The sequence below is a fragment of the Petaurus breviceps genome, unplaced genomic scaffold, assembly GCF_028583685.1.
Source record: "Petaurus breviceps papuanus isolate PSGF00001 unplaced genomic scaffold, PetGlider_PUasm1.0 218, whole genome shotgun sequence".
NCBI classification, from domain to species: domain Eukaryota; kingdom Metazoa; phylum Chordata; class Mammalia; order Diprotodontia; family Petauridae; genus Petaurus; species Petaurus breviceps.
In genome coordinates this window covers 8868888-8889927 of record NW_027185872.1, presented here as the reverse complement: position 1 = coordinate 8889927, position 21040 = coordinate 8868888, and the positions used below count along the sequence as shown (strand labels likewise).

General features: G+C 42.4%; 1 protein-coding gene across 2 annotated transcripts in view; it reads left to right on the top strand.

The window, feature by feature from the left end:
- Positions 1–20250, top strand: part of NXPH1 (neurexophilin 1) — a 224597-nt gene extending 204347 nt beyond the window's left edge. For both annotated transcript variants that reach the window (XM_069094455.1, XM_069094454.1), the window contains one exon: positions 18340–20250. In XM_069094455.1, the coding sequence (XP_068950556.1) occupies positions 18340–19101 (762 nt within the window). In that variant the 3' untranslated portion in view covers positions 19102–20250. The remainder of the gene's footprint in view (positions 1–18339) is intronic.
- The last annotated feature ends 790 nt before the right edge of the window (positions 20251–21040 follow it).

Sequence of the window (21040 nt, the reverse complement as noted above, 5' to 3'; positions counted from 1 at the left end):
TCTGTCTGTCTGTCTGTCTGTCTGTCTGTCTGTCTGTCTGTCTGTCTGTCTGTCTGTCTATCTATCTACATGTAAGTGCCTTGAGGGCAAGTTCTGGTTTTTGTTTTGTTCCAGCACCTAGGATAGTACTTTGCACCTACTCAAGTATGTCATTGGATCTAAAATCTCATCAGTTGGAAGATGCCTGCAGAGGTGCAGATTGTGGCCTGTTTAGGCCCGCTCAGTCCCATGTGACTCTTGTCCCTGCCCTCCCATAGCTTCATAGATGTTTGTTGGATGGTATTGGGTTCATGGACAAGGATGTGCTTTCAGCTCTTGGATCAGAGGGTGGCTTTGGGGTCAGTTTCAGGCTGCCCAGAGAACAAAGGTGACCTTCACCTTTAGCTGAGCCTTGGCCCAGCTTTATCAGGAGGTGTTTGAGCATTACCTAATCCATGTCTGGCTTACTGTAAGGCCCTTGCCCCTATCTCCTGATCTAAGGCAGAAGGATGTGGACGTGTTGGGCGCCTCCTAGGAGCAGGACCACGGGACTGGGTGGAGGGCATGCAGTGCCTTTGCTTCCCAGTTTCCAGTTCGGAAATCATTCGAGCTTTTCCTTGTAAATATTAAAATATGAGATCATGCAACATTGTGTAGTTAAGCAGGGATCTCTAAGTTCAGAGTTTTAAAATTCATCAATACCCATTAATAATTGATAAAACGTTAAAGTGTTTGGTAGAGTTTCTTTGGGTATTTATAACATTCTTTTGCATTTTGCTTTATTTCAGCTGTGGAGTAAAAAGTGCCTTTAAGTTTCTCCTTAAAATTCTTTTGCCCTTTCCCCCAAGATTGCAGGTCCACACTCATGATTAATATGGGAAAGATTCTCTCTGAACCCGTTTCATATGTAAAGCAGGCTTGAGTTCAGATTTTGATTAAAATGGAGCTGCATGGCCTTCCAGCTCAGCTCTAATTTTATTTAAAATTCTTTTTCTGCCCCTGTGCTGAAAATAGCAAGCTGATATTAATAAACCAGGGCTTAGAGCAGGGCATTGCCAGAGAGAAGCTCTTGATGGCAGCTATTTACCTAACTAGAGTTTGATTGCAAAGTTAACAGGCCTCTGGGTGACTGGAATGGAGCAAGCATCTTTAAACTCCTTTCGGTTTTTAACCCAATTGAATTTGGCCCCTGAAAGTTTAATATCCTGTGGTACAGAGCTGGCATGAGGCTCCCCAAGCTGCAGTTCCCTCAAGTGAGAGCTCTTTAATGACATCATAGGCATTGCGCTCAGAGAGTTGGGTTAAATGTCTTTCTCCAAATGCAAAACAGGGGCCAAGAGTTAATAAGCTCTTTCATGGAGTTCTATTTCTGTCCCGTTTTAACTCTTTCTGAAGTCACTAAGAACTCAACCAGCAAAGAGGTTTTGAATTAGCTTCTTAGACTTCTTCAGAAGAACTTCAGCATTGAGAGATGAAAGCAACCCCAGCCCCTTCTGAGTGTTCCCATTCTAATGAGCCAAACCACGTTGTAGGGTTTTATGTGACACTTGTGGTGCCTGGAATCGCCAACCAAGGCAGGCCTTTACATGAGCCTACCTCAGGGGAATGATGAGTCAGCCTCCATGTTGTACCCCCCCTCCCCCCAGGCCTGTGCAATATGCAGGCCTGACCCTGTGCAGTTTGGGGGAGGACAAGTCCATTTATCTGCTACTGAAATGCATTCCAGTCCTGACGAGCATAGGAGGAGAGAAAATAACATTTGAATTGACTTTGTTTTTGGCAGGGTAGGAAGTATTTCAAGCCCCCTTTATAGTTCCCCTAAAAACTTCATTACACATTTGGCAGACAGGCTCCTATAGCTCTACTGGCTGGTTGTAAAATTCAGGAAGCATAAATTTGGCCTTAGTCTTTACACCTGCTTTACGGCCTGTCAGGTGGTGGCCCGTTTGACTCCTCTTGCAGAGACTTTGCTCTGTGGTTCAGTGATTTGAAGGCTGACCCAGGGGCTTGGGTCATTGACACTGTCATTGACATAACACAGACTAAAGGTTTCTGGGAAGCTGTTATGGGCACCCATTGGTCATAGCTGGAGATCAGTCTACATTATAGATTGCCAGTCTGGTAATGAACAAGGGTGGGCTTACAGTCACTGAATCCAATTCTTTGTATGAACTCCCATTGCCTTACTTAAGGTTTCAAATTCTGAAGATCACAGTGCTAGTGAAAAGGTAGTAAGTTATTACCTTAATTGTATGTCCATTTTCTGGCTTCCAGGAGCATCTCAAGGGGTCATATATTGGAACATTCCTGTTTGCTTTAGCACATTTGCCCCCAGATGGTAGTGTAGGGGATCCAGGAAAGAGATTATTTAAAACATCAGCCTTAGAAGGAAGCATGCGAAATGACAAAGACCACAAGATGCCAAATAGTAATGAGCTTATTTTCAATAATAGGAAAACAATTTGTACATAATGCAGATTAATTGTCTGTAAAATTATATCAACTCTTCTAAATAAGTTCCGTGTTATGAGGATACTATACCGTGACAACACCAATAGAGAGAGTGCCATTTTATTTTTCCAAGGGTCATGAATATTAGATATCCTGCCCCCTTCTCTTCCCCCAACCCCCAGCCTTCCAGTTTGGCTCTGATGAGGTACTGGCACCTCAGTTCAAGGTGGTTGGCAGGGCAGCCTTAGCATGAGACAGGCACGACTCTGATTCCCATCGATCTGGGGGGACCTCGGTACAGGGCAGCTTCCACATCAGGTATTCATACTGAGGTGCCCCCAAAGTCAGTCAGACAGTGAATGGTGAATGAGCATTTACGAAGTGCCCCCTGTGTGCTGGGGACTTTACGAGAGTCTTGGGATACAAAAAAGGGCAAAAATAAGCCCTAATCAGACTGCACAGTCTCAAGGAGGAAGCAAATGAAAGCATGTGCAAAAGAAGCCATATGTGTGCGTGCGTGTGTGCATGCGTGTGTGTGTGTGTGTGTGTGTGTGTGTGTGTGTGTGTGTGTGTGCGAGTGTGTATTCTCAGAGAGAAGACACTAAACTTAAGGAGGACCGGGAAAGGTTTCTTGTAAAAGGTGTGGGACTTTACTTGAAGGAAGCCAAGGAAGCTAGGAGATGGAGATGAGTGGGCGGGGCATTTCAGGCACAGAAGGCAGCCAGAAGAAATGCCCAAAGCCCATTGCCTGAAAGAATGTTATCATGAGGGGCCCGTTTGTTTCTCACCAAAGGAGCCATTGTGGACCCTGTCCCGGAGGGAACGGAATCCCCCAAAGACCCTTCATGTTGTCACTAGTTAGGGGCTTTCCCATCGATTTCCCAAAGGCAGCATCATAAGGAGGTCCCAGTGTGTCCAATCACTCATTCCTCCTCAGTGAATATAAACCACATTTTGGGGGTAACTATTGGTAGGCATTTTATTCAGTTGGAGATGGGCCATGTGGGAGTGTGCATTAAAGGAGAGGGGCCTAAAATAGCCTTTGTGTCCCTCCTACCCCTCCCGGCAAGCCCCTCAGTGCTGGCCAAGTTATAGTTGCTACTCAATATGACTCTGTCAAATGTCAAATGGTAATTGTTCTTGATGAAGGCTAATAATTTGAGGCTAGAAATCTGTGGCAGCTCTTTTGAGCCTCAGCCAACCACGCTTAGGTATGAGCTGATGTTAGGCTTTTAGCCAATTTTGAGATTCCCTGAAGCTTCCAACCAAGATGAGACAGATTTTACCATGACTAAATGTATGGAGTTTGCTTTGTCCTCCCCTCCTCATCCCTCCATCCGCTCAGGCTGGAAGCTGGGTAGTATAATGAATAGAGTATTGAGCTTGCAGTCAGGAAGGTCTGAGTTCAAATTCCACCTCAGACCTTTACCAGCTTTGTGACTCCAGACAAATCGTCCAACTCCCATATGCCTCAATTTCCTCATTGTTATAAAATAGGGAAACAATAGTGCCTTCCTCTAAGGGTTTTTATGAGGATACAATGAGATAATATTTTTCGATACTTCGTAAACCTCAAAGCACAATATCGGTGTGAGTTATGTATTTAGGGCGCTTCTGAGGCCATCTTTTACACTGGAGTTATTGGACACAGAAGGATGACTGCTCAGGTATGAGGTGCGGAAGGATTCAGAATGTGCCACAAGGTTAGCCATTGCAGCCTGGCCTTCCTGTGGCATCCTTACTTCCTTCTTTGATAATACGGGGATTGAATTGGCTAATCTTAAATCTTCTCCGGAACCAGCAGCCCGGTGGCAGCAGTCAGCACACTAATTGCATAGCCATGCACTCCCATCATCTCAGCAGGGGGCCGTCAGATGGGGAAGGGGTGACTATTTTGAATCCATTGTGTTGGATGGAGTCAACTTTGCCACCTTTCTCACAGCTTCAGAAAACCATAGATGAGAAGAGCCAGTAAGAGATGCCATTGTTCAGCTCTTCACTTGTGTCTGAGTCTTTGTGACCCTGTGGATCATAACTGTCCATGGCATTTTCTTGGCAAAGATACAGGAATGGTTTGGCATTTCCTCCTCCAGTGGATTAAGGCAGACAGAGGTTGTGTAACTTGCCCAGGATCACATAGTAAGTGTCTGAGCCTGGATTGGAACTCAGGTCTTCCTGAGCCCTGGCCCAGTGGTCTATCTACTGTGCCTCACAATAGGAAATCCTTCATTTAAAATAAGTGTAGACAATGAAAAAATATTTGGGAGTATACCTGCTAAAACAAACCCAGGAATTATATGAACATAATTGTAAGACATTTTTATATAAATAAAGTCAGATTTAAATAATTGGAGAAATAGTAATTATTCATGGTTGGATAGAGACATTACAATAAAAATGACAATTCTAACTCAACCAAGCTCCTCATTCAGTGTCTTCCCAAATAAACCACCAAAAATTTATTTTGTTGAGCTAGACAAATAATAGCAAAATTCATTTTGAAGAACAAAAGATCAAGAATATAAAAAAGGATTAATGAACGAAAGAAAAGGAAGAAGTTCTAGCAGTAGCAGAGCTTAAACTGTACTATAAGGTGGTAATTATAAAAACTATTTGGTATTGTCTAAGGAATAGAGTGGTGGACCAGTGGAATAGAGTAGATAGAGAATACACAGTAGCAAATGATTATAGTGACTTTGTATTAGATAGACATTAAGATCTAAGCTTTTGGGGACAAGAACACGCTATCTGGTAAAAATTGCTGGGAAAACTGGAAAATAGTTTGGCAGAAACTAGGTATAGATCAATATCTTACACCATTTACCAAGAGCAGGTCAAAATAGGTATGTGATCTGGACATAATGGGAGATTAATAAGTATTATTAAAAGAGTTTGGAATTTATTACCCATAAGATTTATGGACATTGGAAGAATTTATAAATAAATGAGAGATAGAGAGCTCATGGGATGTAAAATGGATAATTTTCATTTTTGTTAAATTAAAGGTATTTGTACAAATAAAAACAATGTAGCCAAGATAAAAAGGAAAGCAAAAATTCTGGAAACATTTTTAAACCAGTTTCTCAGATAAAGGCCTCATATCTCAAATATATAAAGAACTGAATCAAATTTATAAGAATATGAGTCATTCCCAATTAATGAATGGTCAAAGAATATGAACAAGCAGTTTTTCATTGAATAAATCAAGGCAATACATAGTCAGATGAAAAAATGCTTTAAGTCATTTATTGATTAGAGAAATGCAGATTAGGACAGCTCTGAGGTACCCCATCACATCTATCCAATTGGCTAAAATGTTAGAAGAGGAAAATGACAAATACTGGAAGAGATATGGAAAAATTGGGACACTAATATACTGTTGATGGAATTGTGAACTGGTCTGACCATTTTGGAGAGCAATTTGGAATTATGGCCAAAGAGTTATCAACCCTTTGACCCAGCAGCACCATTATTAGATTTATTTCTTAAAGTGATCAGAGGAAAAGGAAAGTAGCCTATATATTCTAAAATATTTGCAGTCAGTTCTCTTTGTGGTGGCAAAGAACTGGAAATTGTGGAGATACCCCTGAAGTGGGAAATGGCTGAACAAGTGGTGGTATCTGATTGTGCTGGAATACTACTGTGCTATAAGAAATGACCAGCATATTGATTTCAGAAAAAGCATGGAAAGACTTGAATGAAAAAATAAAGACCCAAATGAGGATAACCAGGCCAATGTTGCATACAATAACAGCAATATTGTTTGAAGAGTAACTGTAAATGACTAAACTATTCTCAGTAATATTATTATTCAAATCAATTGTGAAGGAAGATGCTCTCCAAGTCCAGGAAAAGGAATGATATGGGAAAGTACATATTGCATGGTTCTGTGTGTGTATCTACATATCTGTATTTAGTTATCTATGCCAAATGTTGGCCTTCTTTCATTTGGAGTTGGGAGGGAGGAAGAGAGACGATTCCGAATTCCAAATATAACCAAAATTGCAAAACCAAACTAAACCTAAAAAAGAAAATCATTGTTGAGTCACCCTTAGCAGAGCTTTGCAGCACCAAAGTGGAAACAAAGGCTCCTTCCAGCCCGCTACTTGAAACTGTGGCCATATCTGCACTGCTTTCAGACAAACCTACTATGAGCTTTGAAAAACACAGTCACCTGCTGGAGCCCATGGCTTTCCAAGTCCAAATCCGGATGTTGGTCCAGGCAAATGAACCTTCTAACACTGATCTTGACTATCCCTGCCTAAGAGAATGGGCAAAAACCATCCGCAATTCTTGGTCCATTTCTATTGTGGGAAAAGACTGTACTGAGAAGTTTAGCAAGGCACACTTGGTAGCCACTGACTTTGGACTCTGCTTCATGTTTTCATCACCATGGACAGAGGAGAATTTCATGTCAATGGAAAGTGGCAGAGGTGGTGGATGCCATCCACTTCTTGGGCTGGGAACTCTATCATCTCTTCTTCTAGATCCCTCAGTTTTAGGCCACATGTTTTATCTTTGTAGCCTCCTGCCCTATGGTGTCCCGTGGCTGTTGCCCATGCCATTGACCTGCATTCTGCCACTGCTCAACTCTATTCAATGCCTTTGCTGCTCTACAACTTGAAGTGACTATCCATTCATTTCAAGTTCATATATTTATTTAGTGCCTACTGTGTGTTAAGCCTTGTTCTAGGTGCTGGACACAAATGGAAAAAAAACAAACAAACAAAATAACCCCTGCCCTCAGGGACCACTGGGGGGATGTACATTGATTAACATATAAAATACAACTCAAATTGTTCTGTTATTTTTAGTCACGCCTGACTCTTTATAACCCTATTTGGGGTTTTCTTGGCAAAGGTACTGGAGTGGCTGACTTTTTCCTTTTCCAACTCATTTTACAGATGAGGAAACTGAGTCAAACAGGGTGAAGTGACTTGCCCAGAGTCACACAGCTAGCAAGTGTCTGAGGCTAGATTTTAACTCGGGAAGATGAGTTTTCCTGAATCCAGACCCAGTGCTCTATCCACTGTGTCATCTAGGTGCCCATGCATCAAATTCATATAAACTAGTTTAAATATGCAACTCTAATAAAGACATCAAGAAGGTTATTTAGTAGGAGGTGGTCCTGGAGCTGAGTTTTGAAGGAAACTTGTGTTTTCCAGAAGCTGAGGTGAACAGGGAGAGCATTTTAGAAATGGAGGCCAGACTATACAAAGGTACTGAGGTGGAAGACAGAATTTCATTCATGGAGAAATCAAGGAGGCAAATGTGGCTTAAACGAAGCATGTGGGAGAGGGAATAAAGGATCATCACCCTGGAAGGACTGATGTTGCCAGATTGGGAAGAGCTTTCACTGACTAAAATAAGAGCATGTATTTTATCCTAGAAATGATAGGTAGTCATTGAAGTTTCCTAAACCAGGAAATTACATGGACAGATTTGTACTTAAGAATATCAATTGTATACCACTACTAGTCTGTATCCCAAAGACATCATGAAAAAGGGAAAAGGACCCACATGTACAAAATATGTATAGCAACTCTTCTTGTGATGGCAAAGAATTAGAAAATGAGGGGATGTCCATCAATTGGGGAATGGCCGAACAGGTTGTAGTACCGTGTTTCCCCGATAATAAGACCTATCCCGAAAATAAGCCCTCCCCTTACTGTAGAAGATTCCTCTAAAATAAGCCCTCCCCCTAAAATAAGCCCTATTGAGAGTGCTACTGTAGTGAAGGTGATCCCCTGCGCTACACGCTACATTACGGTACCCTCTGTATGCACTGTGCCCCCCCCGGTGAAACACACGCCGCGCTCCGAGCTGCATCCAATCAGAGCTGCAGCAGTGAGCGCGTCATCCTGTTCTTCCCCAGTGATTTGCTTGCTGGCGCCATTGAGAGCAGTGCCGCAGAGGAGAGCTGAGGCAGGACAACATAAGCCCTCCCCTGAAAATAAGCCCTCTGGTGTTTTTCTTTCAAAAAAAAAATAAGACAGTGTCTTATTATCGGGGAAACACGGTATATGAATATAATAGAATACTATGTGCCATAGGAAATGATGCAAGGCAGATTTCAAGTCTGGAAAGACTTATATGGACTGATGCTGAGTGAAGTGAGAAGAACCAGGAGAAAATTGGACACAGTAACAGAAACATTGTGTGATGATCAACTTTGATAAACTTAGCTCTTCTCATCAATACCAGGACAATTCAAAAAATTCATGATTGAAAATGATATCCACATCCAGAGAAAGAACTATGGAGCCCGAATGCAGACAGAAATAGACGATTTTCACTTTTTTGCTTTTTATTTCTCATGTTTTTTCTCTTTTGTTCTGGTTATTTTATATTGTGACTAATGTGAAAATATGATTCATATGATTGTACATATATAACCTATATCAGATTGCTTCCTGTCTTGTGGAGGGGGAAGGGAAGGAGGGAGAAAAATTTGGCACTTGAAATCTTAAAAAAGTGAATGTGAAACCTATATTTGCATGTATTTGGGAAAAATAAAAGACTAGTAAGTGGAACAAATATCACTTGTAAAGGATGGTTTGTAAAGGGGCAAGATTGAATGCAGGGAATCCCTTGAGGAATTTTGTGTAGGAGTCAAGGTGAGGGACAATGAAGGACTGAACCTGAGTGGTGTCTGTATGGCTAAAGGGGATGATGGGAATGGAAGAGATGGGGTTAAGCTGATATTAAAAGATTTGGCCTTAAGCAGTTTAAGGAGAGGGAGCATGAAGAATCCAAGGCTGTGAACCTCGGGCTGTATAGGTTCTCTAGCTTTAGGGGATTCTGAAACACATCCTACTCTGCCCGGTCAATTCAAATGCCATTTTCTCCACTCCTATGTTGTTCCTGTGGTAATCAAGACTGGAATATATTGACCCAAGACAGGATCTCTTGATGTCTTCCTTCATGCTTTTGCCTTTCCTCAGACTTTAGTGGGGCATTTCACTAGCACATTTGACTCTTGGTTTTACTGTGTTTCCTTTGGTCAGAGACAGAAAGACTTTCCCAACACTCAGTGCTTTTCCCCCATTGGTTCTGGCAAAGGGTGTAGAGTAAGGAAGAAGAGGATAGAATAAGCTATGCCTAACTCTCACATCCTTGACTTCTGGATAGTTTGCTTAACATTCCGCAGACTGTGTGCCAAGTATACCATGAGTGCTGTCCAAGGTCCTGATATAATGGTGGTCAAAGGAGTTCAAATAACAAAAGGAAAAGGAAAAGTGATTCCCAGAGGTCCTGAGGTGACTGATGTCTGCAACATTGCCTGTGCAGTTCTGTAATCATTTATTGTTATTGTTATTTGTGTCTGCCTATGCTGCTTAGGATGGAAATGCAGTCAGCACTCATGGGCTCAGTCCTATGTTTGATTGTCATAGAAGCTTTGACATATTCCATTTCTTGACTCTCCTTAAGCAGACTAGTGGCCCACTATTACTGGGGTCTGGCTTAATGAAGCCATTAGACTGTATATAGTCCTACTACAACTCAGAACTCCCTAGATCAAGAGATCTATCTGCCTTAGCATCCCTAGTAGCAGGGATTACAGATATATATATATATATATACACACACACACACACACACATAAAATTTATATATTAATATATAATTATATAATATATATATATACTACAGATATATATATAATCAGCCCAAAGATTTATTTTTTTAAATTAAATTTTAATTATCTTTTATTTACTCACCTCTTCCATTTTCCAGCATCTCATCCCCCACTCTTTCCCAGAAAACAAAACATAATATAAACTTTTTGAAGTAAAAACAAAACAAAACATGATCAAACTGAACAGTGTCATGTATGTCTGATGTCAAAGGCTATGCCTACCCTTGTGGTCCCTGACCTCTACAAATAAACTAAGGAGATATTTCCTAATAATTCTCTGTTAATATTCAAATTTGTAAGTGTGATTTTCTAGAATTCAGTTTAAATTATTTTGTTGTTCTTTCCACTTGCATTATTGTAGTCACTGTGTGAATGTTTTTCTTGTTATTTTTGCTACCCCTTGCATCTAGGTCAAAAGATAATCCAAACAAGGCCTAATTGATGCCAACCCACTCATTCTGGCTCTGGATTAGCATGCCATGAGAAATTTGTGTATTATAAAATGCAATAAAAAACTTTTATCAATAAATTAAAAGGAGACAATTCCTGATTAAATTCAAATCAAACATTCTCCCCTCTGCGTTTACATTCATCATGGTAATTCATAACATTTGGTCAGAAAAAATATTCTGCCTAGAAATAGCAGTTCTGTGAAAACTTCCCACAGCATCTTGGGGGTGTGTTGGGCTCTTAATGTCTCAGGCAGTGAGAAAGTCACCCAGCTTCTACACCTCTGTAAAGGACCAGCCCAACTTCCATTCCACATGAAACCTCAGAGGATGAACCTAGTACCTTCCCAATTCTTTTCCCAAGTGGCTGTCCTGATTCCCAGCACTGCCGAGGTTGTGCAGTGTGCCTGAATGCCTTGGGTAATCCAGCACTAAAGGTAGCTGCCTTTTGTCCTCTTTGCTATTGTGCTGAGTGTGACACAAAGCCTCAGACTTGTTGTAGTTCGTATTTTAATTATTGGTGATTATAGCGCACGCTTTCATATGGTTGTTGCAAATTTACAATTTTTCTTTTCATAAATGTTTACCCCAACCTGCTTTTAATATTTATTCTTTTCCCTAAGTAACCCATTAGACTCTGTATAGAGCCTCTGTGTTAGGGAACAACCCCACCCCCATGGGTAAAATAATTGCCAATATAAAATTGTCATGCTGTCTGTCCTCCCCCATTTGAGAGCAGGTCTTGGATCTTACCCCAGGGACTTCTCTACCAAGCTGAGATTCTTTCTTTTCCTTGAGGATTCACAATGGAATCAGGCAAAATTAGTTGCCTATGGTCATGCTAAAAGTCTTTTTTCATTTGATTTACAAATATTACCACTACAATAACATTGTTCAGGCAAGGTAAAATGAGAAAATGCATAATGCAAGAATGGTGTTGAAGAAGCTTCGATCTTTAGGTGAAGACTAGTCTCTTAAAATGTTATTTTAATGTGTTGCTCATTATTGGACATATATGCCCAGGGGTTTTCACACAAGATATTCCTTATACATTTTAAAAGGAAATACCATAAAATATTAACTTTTTTTTTTTACTGAGTTTCTTTTCTTTTGTATTAATGGCATTTCATACATTTATTAATATAAGAATCAACCTCTTGTAATGCAAAAAATAAATGTAAGTAATCTGTAATTGTATTTGGGAAGAATGGACCAAGTGATGAGAATGGGACATTGGGAATCATGCTTCTTAATCACTCATCAATATTCATGTGCAAATGAATAAAAAAATGATTGTGTGTGTGTTTGTGTGTGCATGGACATGCGCAAGTGCATGCGTGCATGTGCTTATAAGATGAACAACTGGGAGGAAGGGTTATTTTTCCGGCATGAAAAAACATTTGATTTCTCCACAACAATAATAGGTTTTTTTTTTTCATGACTGTCACAATCCATGACATTTCAAGTGTGAAGAATCATGAACAGTTGTGAAATAGTTTTCTTAGGAGTAGCTACAGGAAAAGGAATTAAAGAGGTTAATGATTCCAGGCTAACATGTCTGAGAGGGATTGGATGATTCGTAGAATTTGAGAAAAATTTTCTTCTTAGGTATGGGCAAGTTGAATTAGATGCTTCTGAGGTCCCTTCCAAATCAGAAATTCTGTGACTGAGTTTGTGATTCTGGGATCATTTAACAGCACAAAGCTTGAGCAGCTGCTGCAAGCCTTCAGCTAGAGATGTTTCATGCAGGGGCATGGAGGCACCCTTAGTGAACAAGCTAGATGATGCTGGTAGCCCTTTGAGGGAGGATGTTTTAATCTACTGGAGTCATGGAGTGGTGACAATGTAATTGTCCTCCTTGTCGGACAATGAACCTGGCTTTCTGGACAAGTTGGCATGATCTCCTGTTCATTCCTGGTGAGATGCTTCCATGGCCTGAAGTGCTTTGCATTTGTGATACAGAAAAGCAACAATAACAGAGGTCATCTCTCATGTCATTCTTTGTGGCCTCATTAGGGTATGGAGCTGGCCTTGGGCTCTCAAAGGTCCTGCTAGCAAAACACGTGCCCTTGCAAGCTGAAAAGTTCCCTGGAGTCATGCAACAATAAGTAGTTTGTCTTCTGAGGAGCAGCCTAGCTAAGTCTGGAAGGACTCAACACCCATTGTATTTAAAAAAAACTACAGTCTCTCTGGAAAACAGGTTGCAAAGTGGGAAAGGGGGGAAGTCAAGACCTGTGTCAATGATACATACTGACGCTACTGAAATGACAGATGTTTGTAAGTAGGTTGAGCATCCCAACAAGTTCTTATTGATCAGTAGCAGCCTTTAGAGTAGTTAAGACCCAAACCTACTTCCAGAAACAACTCTGTTTTAGCTTTTCTTTCTGGTCTCCAAAACAAGTCAAATGAAAGGCTTATGTCACAGCAACCAGGGCAGATGTTGAATAGTATTTTTCATATGCATAGAAGACTGTCTTTTTGGTGTAGAACTACTTAGGAATAAATAAAAATCTGAACACCTTTGTCACTATTACACTGAAAACTTCCTATAGGCAGAAACTGTCCATTTCACCCTTGCATTTACTAAAGACCTCCTCAGCACAAGCACAGTGCCTTTTGATTTTCCATCATCTTGATAGACTGTGTCCTAACTGACTAAATGAAGATGGCCCACCTTTCTATCCTGTCTCTGCTTTTCCCAAATGGTTTATTGCAGTGACTCTCTCTAGGGGTGAGGTTACATACAGCATCCAGAAATGACAAATTTTGGTTTTTCAAAATGCTAAGTCATTTCCTTTGGCTGCTCAAGGTGACTAATGCAAAGTAAGCCATCACTGTCAGTGAAAGTAAGGTACCAATCTTCTGTGTGAGAAAAATATGGATTGTAGAAGGAATCCTTGAGTTGTACTTAATGGATCAAGGAAACTCAGCCAGTGCCATAGAAGTAGTGCAGAGCTTAGACTCTGGGGTCCCAGGAAACCTCTTCCCCAGGCATGCTGTCTCTACTTAATGGGGGTAAAGTCCGCTTGGGAATGGGGGATGCAAGGCAGATGGAAGAGAAGATGGAAAGCAGATGGAAGGGAAGATGGAAGACAGATGGAATGGTGGATGGAAAGATCACTGACTGGAAAGATGATCCCTATGTGTAATAATGGAGTAGCTGGAAGGGCAGAGTGCCCTGTAACAGGGTTTTCTAATCAATAATTACTGTTCTGACAAACTCTTTATGAAATATTTTCCTTCTGAACCACCCTTTCCCCATCCCTAACTTCCATGGGGAGCAAAGTGTATCTTTTCCTGATGAACTTTGTCTACATTTACTTCTTTATTTTCTGTCTCTCTATTATTCATCACAAAATCAAGAGACAACTCAATTTAACATCTTTGTGGATGGTGCTTAGGTAGATACAAAAAGGCTACTATCTGACCTACATCTTCAAGGAGCTTACAATTTTCTGGGACAGGGGAAACTACCTAGAAAAGAACCAGGAATATCTGCAATGTTTAGGACTTCATCTCCACACAGTGAATCATCCCTAAAGGCAATGTAGGCAAGTGCAACTTGAGCTTGTATTCCTGCTTATGTCAACCTTGTTCTTTTTGTCTTCACTATTCATCCAGAGTGAGATTTCTTATCCTTATACATCATGCTATTTACATATCTATCTGCTCTCAAGTATTCATACTTTTGAATCAAGAAATATATCATTTCCAAAGCAACACTATAATTATCTGTAATGATTAGTAACAGAGCTACAGTAAAAAAAATAATGGTTAGAAGAAATTAATAGACATCCTTTTTATCTTTAAAAGAGGTAAAAATATACACCTCACATAGACTAGTCAATCACTCAATCAAAAGACATTTATCAAGTATCTGCTATAAGCCAGGCGTTGGGGATACAAAGACAGCCAGTTAATAAACATTTATCAAGCACCAACCATGTGCCAGGCCCTGTGCAAAAGGCCGGAGATATAAAAAGGGGCAAAAAACAGTCCCTGCCCTCAAGGAGCTTACATTCATATGGGAGGGGGAGAGAATCAGTTACAAACGAACAAGATATGTAGAGGATAAATAGGGAATAATGATGAGGACAGCATGAGAATTGAAAGAGTTTGGGAAAGACTTCCTGGAAATGATGGGATTTTAGATGAAACTTAAAGGAAGCTATGGAAGCCAGGAGTTGAGAAGAGAGAGAATTCCAGTCATGGTAGACAGCCAGAGAGAATGCCTGGAGCTGAGAGATGGAGTGTCAAGTAGCCAGAAGGTTGGGGGCACTGGATTGCAGTACATGGTGAGGGAGTGATGTATAAGAAGACTGAAAGGATTGGACAGGACTAGGTTTTGAATGACTTTGGATTTTACATTTGACCGTGTAGGTGACAGGGAGCTACTGGTGTTTATTGAGTAGGGGAGTGACAGAATTGGACCTGTGTAAAGCATTTGGTTGGCTGAATGGAGGATGGAGTGGAGTGAGGAGATGTGAGGCAGGCAGTCCCCTAGCAAGCTAGTGAAAGAGTCAAAGTATGAGGTGTTAAGGGCCCACACAAGGGACATGGAAGTATCAGAGGAGAGAAGGGGTATGTTCAAGATATATTGCAAAGGTAAAATTTACAGACCTCGGCAACAGATTGGATATGGAAGGGGGGGTGAAAGAGATGAGTCAAGGATGGCATCTAGGTTGTGAGCCTGAGAGAATCAAAGGATGGTTTTACCCCCTATAATAATAAGGAATGTGGAGGGTAGGTTTAGGGGAAAAGATAATGAGTTTACTTTTGGATACATTGAATGTGAGATATCTATTGGACACCCATTTTGAGATATCTGCAAGGCGGTTGGAGATACAAGATTGGGTGGCAGCAGAGACCTCCAAGGTAGATTGAGAATCATCACCATAGAAATGACAATTCAGTCCATGGAAGCTGGAGATAGATCTCCAAGTGAAGTAGTTTAGAGGGAGAAGAGAAGACCCAGGAAAAAGCCCTGGAGGATGCCTATGATTAGAGGGGATGATCTGGAGGAGGATTCAGCAACAGAGACAGAGGAGTGGCAGGACAGGTAGGAGGAGAGACAGGAGGACGTGGTATTCTGAAGCCCTCCAAAGGAGAGAGTATTATTGTGATGAATACCCCTCTGCAGATTCATACCACACCCGAATCTTCAGCCCAACATCAGCATAAGTTCACATGAGTTTAGTGGTTGGGTGGTCAGTTGGGTTCAGTTGTCAGGCTATAAGTCATATCCATGTCAAAGGAGAAGCATTGGGACCCTTTCCTCAGAACTTGTGTGCATGAAGTGGAGCCATCCCCTTCACCTCATGTCTTGGAGTTTATTTCTTCATTGAGTGAGAAAAGAAATCATCTCTATTGCCATGCTCTCCAGTAGTAGATGGAGGCCAGCGACTCTCTCATATACTCCTTTGTATCTTTGGTACTTAATGTGATGACTGGCACATAGCAGTCACTTATGAAATGTCTCTCCACCAACTGACCGATTGACAAAGGTATTATAGAGCAAAATGCTCTGAGAAATAGCACCTGTCACCACCACCACCACCACCACCACCATCTAGGCACTAGAGGGATGAGGGAGTCTCAGAGTTGTCCATATCCAACTTTTGGCACTATTGGAGGCTGGGGACCTCTAGTCAAACTGCCTGCTTCCCAGATTAACCTCAGGTCAGCCATGACCAAATCCAAACTCTTCCTTGTTACCACTTGACTTCCCAAAAGGGAGCTGATTCTGGGGCACCAAAGCTTGAGTTAGACATTTGTTAGGACAGTGTGTAATGACAGGGATAAAGTCTAGATTCAGTAGCCTGGGAGCAACAGGAAAGCTTAAAAGCAGAGGCAAAATTTATAATGGAGTAGAAATGGTAAGAATGAGTGAGTCCAAGGAAGGACTACATTTATTTAGCTACCTTTCCTTTTAACCTTGATAGTTACCTTTCTTTTCCTTTTATATAATTTCATTTAATAATATATTCCTCTCTGTCCCCTATTCAACAAGACTTTTTCTGTAAGGAAAAAAAAATTATAAGAAGAAAAAAAACTAAGAGAAAGAAAAACAGCAGTTCAGCAAAACTACCAATGTATTAACTGAGTTTGATAGTGCATGCAATTTTCCACATCTATAGTCACCCATCTGTACAAAGAATATATTTTCTCATCTCTTATTCAGTCAATATAGTTATACAGTGTTTCCTCCCTCCTTCCTTTCCTTCCTTCCTTTCCTTCCTTCCTTCCTTCCTTCCTTCCTTCCTTCCTTCCTTCCTTCCTTCCTTCCTTCCTTCCTTCCTTCCTTCCTTCCTTCCTTCCTCCCTCCCTCCCTCCCTCCCTCCCTCCTTCCCTTCCTCCCTCCCTTCCTTCCTTCCTTCCTTCCTTCCTTCCTTCCTTCCTTCCTTCCTTCCTTCCTTCCTTCCTTCCATACTGCTGTCATACAGATTGCTTTCCTGTTTCTCTCTTCTCAGTTTACATCAATTTATATTGTTCATGTAAGTCTTCCCAGGCTTCTCTGAATGCTTTAAATTCATTGTTTATAACATCCCATTCATTTCTTGTGTAGTGATTTTAACCATCCTTTGATTGATAGACATATGCTTTATTTCCAGTTCTTTGCAATGTATGGCACAAAGTGCTTCCATGACTGTTTTAGGGCACAAAGAACCTTTCTTTCTGTCTTTGACATCTGTGGCATGCCTGTTTAGCACTGGAAAGAGACAGGATTTCTCATTTGGCATTTACCCTCTGCTGACCTCTGGGTTAAGGCCAGGTTTGTGCCCATGGCTGACTCTTGGACTCAAACAGAGGCCCCCAGAGGGCAGGATCTTTGTCTTAGATTCCCTTTACTTCCCAATATGGTGTCACATATAGTCAGGCACATATGTCTTTTTTTTTAAGCAGTTGGGGTTAAGTAACTTGCTCAAGATTACACGCCCAGTTATTTCTGGGTGTGGTGCTAAGTATCTGAGCCTGGATTTGATCCCCAGGTCATCCCGACACTGGAGCCGGTGCCCTTACTCGCTGAGCCACCTGGCCACCCCTAAGCAATCGGGGTTAAGTAACTTGCTCAAGGTTACACATACAGTTATTTCTGGGTGTGGTGCTGAGTATCTGAGCCCAGATTTGATCCCAGGTCATCCCGACACTGGAGCTGGTGCTCTTACATGCTGAGTCACCTGGCCGCCCCTGTCTTTTTTCACTGAGAGAAAAAGCTAGGACCTTATTATGAAGTCACCTTGCTTAGACTATCCATGAAGCAGGTAGTCAGAGGCCAGTAAAAGCAGCCATCCCCCCTCCCTTCCATAGTTGGCTTTAACTATTTTTAATCACAAATAGAGCTAAAGGGAGTCTTGAAACTTCTTTTTTTTTTTTCTCAGAGCACAAATGGGGAAGGCCTTACTGTCTGGGCCCAAGCAGTTTGGGTCCTTCTGTCTCAAGTATCTGGGTTGGTTCTGGTGCTGAGCATGAATGCTACTCAGCTTCAGCCTTTGTGAACTCGTAATTCCTAGTGAGTGAATAGTTCCTCCTAGGTGGCAGGACATGTGTAGAAATCAGTTTCATGCTTTGGTCCTGGCTTCTTGCCTCACTGTGTGTCCCCCTTACTCTTAATGTCAGCACATGCAATATCTATGAGAAGGGAGAAATAGTCTTGCCATCATGTGAATGAATGCTGATGGGAAGCATGCTCATGGTGGGGCTCTTGGACTCTTTAATTTTCACTCCATGGTCATGGAGGCCCCAACTGCGTGTATCTTGGCTTGAAATAATTCCCTTTTCATGGAGAGATAAAGTGTCATCTTTCTTCTTTTTCCCCGCTAGGTCACATGTGCCAATTTAACGAATGGCGGGAAGTCCGAGCTTCTAAAATCTGGAGGCACCAAATCCACCCTAAAGCACATCTGGACAGAAAGCAGCAAAGACTTGTCCATCAGCCGGCTTCTCTCACAGACTTTTCGTGGCAAAGACAATGGTACAGACTTGGACCTGCGCTATGACACCCCAGAACCTTATTCCGAGCAAGATCTCTGGGACTGGCTGAGGAACTCCACGGACCTTCAGGAGCCTCGGCCCAGAGCCAAGCGACGGCCCATCGTCAAGACGGGGAAGTTCAAGAAAATGTTTGGCTGGGGCGATTTTCATTCCAACATCAAAACTGTGAAGCTCAACCTCTTGATAACTGGGAAAATCGTTGACCACGGTAACGGGACTTTCAGCGTGTACTTCCGGCACAATTCCACCGGGCAAGGCAATGTCTCTGTGAGCTTGGTGCCCCCAACCAAGATTGTGGAATTCGACTTGGCCCAGCAGACGGTGATCGATGCCAAAGATTCCAAGTCCTTTAACTGCCGGATCGAGTATGAAAAAGTTGACAAGGCGACCAAGAACACGCTCTGTAACTATGACCCTTCCAAAACCTGTTACCAGGAGCAGACACAGAGCCATGTATCCTGGCTGTGCTCTAAGCCCTTCAAGGTCATCTGCATTTACATTTCCTTTTATAGTACCGATTACAAACTAGTACAGAAGGTGTGTCCCGACTACAACTATCACAGCGACACGCCCTACTTCCCTTCGGGTTGAGGAGGAGCCAGTGTGGGTAGGACTGAAGCCTGAGGAATAAAAGAGGTCACAGGACAGGGCTGCTGCTGCAAAGGAAACGGTCCCATCTGGGGCCTGGATTGTGTCTAAGATGCTGCTGTTGTCCACGGGCTGCCACGACCCCCGGGGGACAGTCTGGTGTCATTTCTGCCCATGGGCTCCATCTCTCAGTGTAGTTGTGAATCACTGCAGGTTTTACATAAAATCACCTAAGAAGAAACATACATACACACAGACATACATGTACGTGTACACACATACTTTGGCTTGCATCTATTGGGACCCCTGCTTAGAGGTCTTTTAATTCTCTGGGTCACAAGGTTTTAGATAACCAGTCAAGGCAGAAGGGAATAGCTAGGCAGAACTGGGCTCTGACAGGCACTGGCGTGCAGATATCCTTCCAAGTCCCGAATCCCTGTGAATCCGTCCTGCCCTCTCGCGTCCTCCTGCTTCCGATAGCTGCGCTGGTAACCAATACCGTAGGCCTAACTGCTTGTGATAATGGAACGCGTGTTTCTAGAGCTCAGTATTCCTTCCCAAATGAACCGACCCACCCACCCAGCATCCCCTAGGCCCATTCCAGGTGGCCCCAGGAGGCCTGCTCTCTATAAAGATAAGCAAACCTTTGGAATTTACATGTGGGCATGTCTTGAGATCTCAGCTTTTGCCCCTAGTCATTGGCATTGGCAGAGTTCCGCTCAGAAACTCCCCAGCCACTAGATCTTGAGGGGACGTGCCCAAGAGACAGGCAACATGTAAGTTGTAAGTGGCCGTCTTATCTTTGCTCCACACATTGTAACGAACTCAATAGCCTAGTCTTCATTTGTATGAATGGTTTCTATTGTACATAGTTTATCCCGTGTTATTTCAGCAGCTTATTAATATTAACTTGTACTTGTCTCTCTGCTTGTTATTGGTTATAAAAGAAGAAGGGAGCGAGGAGGCGTCAGAGTCCATGTTAGCAACGTAGGTGTAAATCCACGAGCAAGACAGAACTCTGTACCCAGCACTTACTCAGCTAACGTACTGTTGGAAGCGATACATATACACAACATTACGGTCTGTCTGTAGTTAGAGCTTTATTTCTGGACGAAGATGAAATGTATATAGAAATAAAATCCTTAAAGTTCAGTTTCAATATGTCCTGTGTCAGCGGTGATTTCAAGGGCTCCCATGAGAAGCTGGGATGGGATATCACAGCCTTACACGTCCTGGCTCTGCTTGGGTCTGGAGCTATGGGGATGACTGCTGGTCACACAGCTCAGGAGGGCCAGAGTGAATCCCACCTGGGTCACCATGAAGGCGGCTGAGCACTCCCTGAGGTACCTGGAAGGCCAGGGTCTTGGGGTATCCTGTAGACTGACAACCAGTCAAATTTCTAATGCAATGGAAGGCCAATCTGTCTGTGCTGGGGGTGAGTGGACAGGTGGGCGATTTTTCATTGTTTACTCTTCCTTTCCAAGTCAGGAGGGGGGACAGCAGGAGGATGACAAAGCTCGGGGTTGGTCCTGCTGGGGTGACTCAGCACAGCCTGGGAAAAGTGGGACAGTGGTGTTGGCAGAATACTTGGCAGTTGGATTGAACTTCCCTCAGATGGGGCTGATGTCTATAAAATACTGTTTACTGCCATTCAACATGGCATTTTTCTGCAGCATACAGCAGATTCCAACAAATAAGCAGAAGTAGGAAACTTCACTTTGGAAGGCTGCAGTTTGGAGGCAGGAAAGAGGAAAACCCCAGACTCACACATGGAAGTTACCTGAAGGGCCTTGAGGACACTCTACCATCCCCCCTCTACAATCCCACCTCTACAATCCCACCCTCTACAATCCCCCCAACAAGCGGCCATGCAGCTTTGCTTGATGACCTCCAATGAGCAGAACTTATTTCCTCAAGGGGTAATTATTCTGCTCTTGGGCAA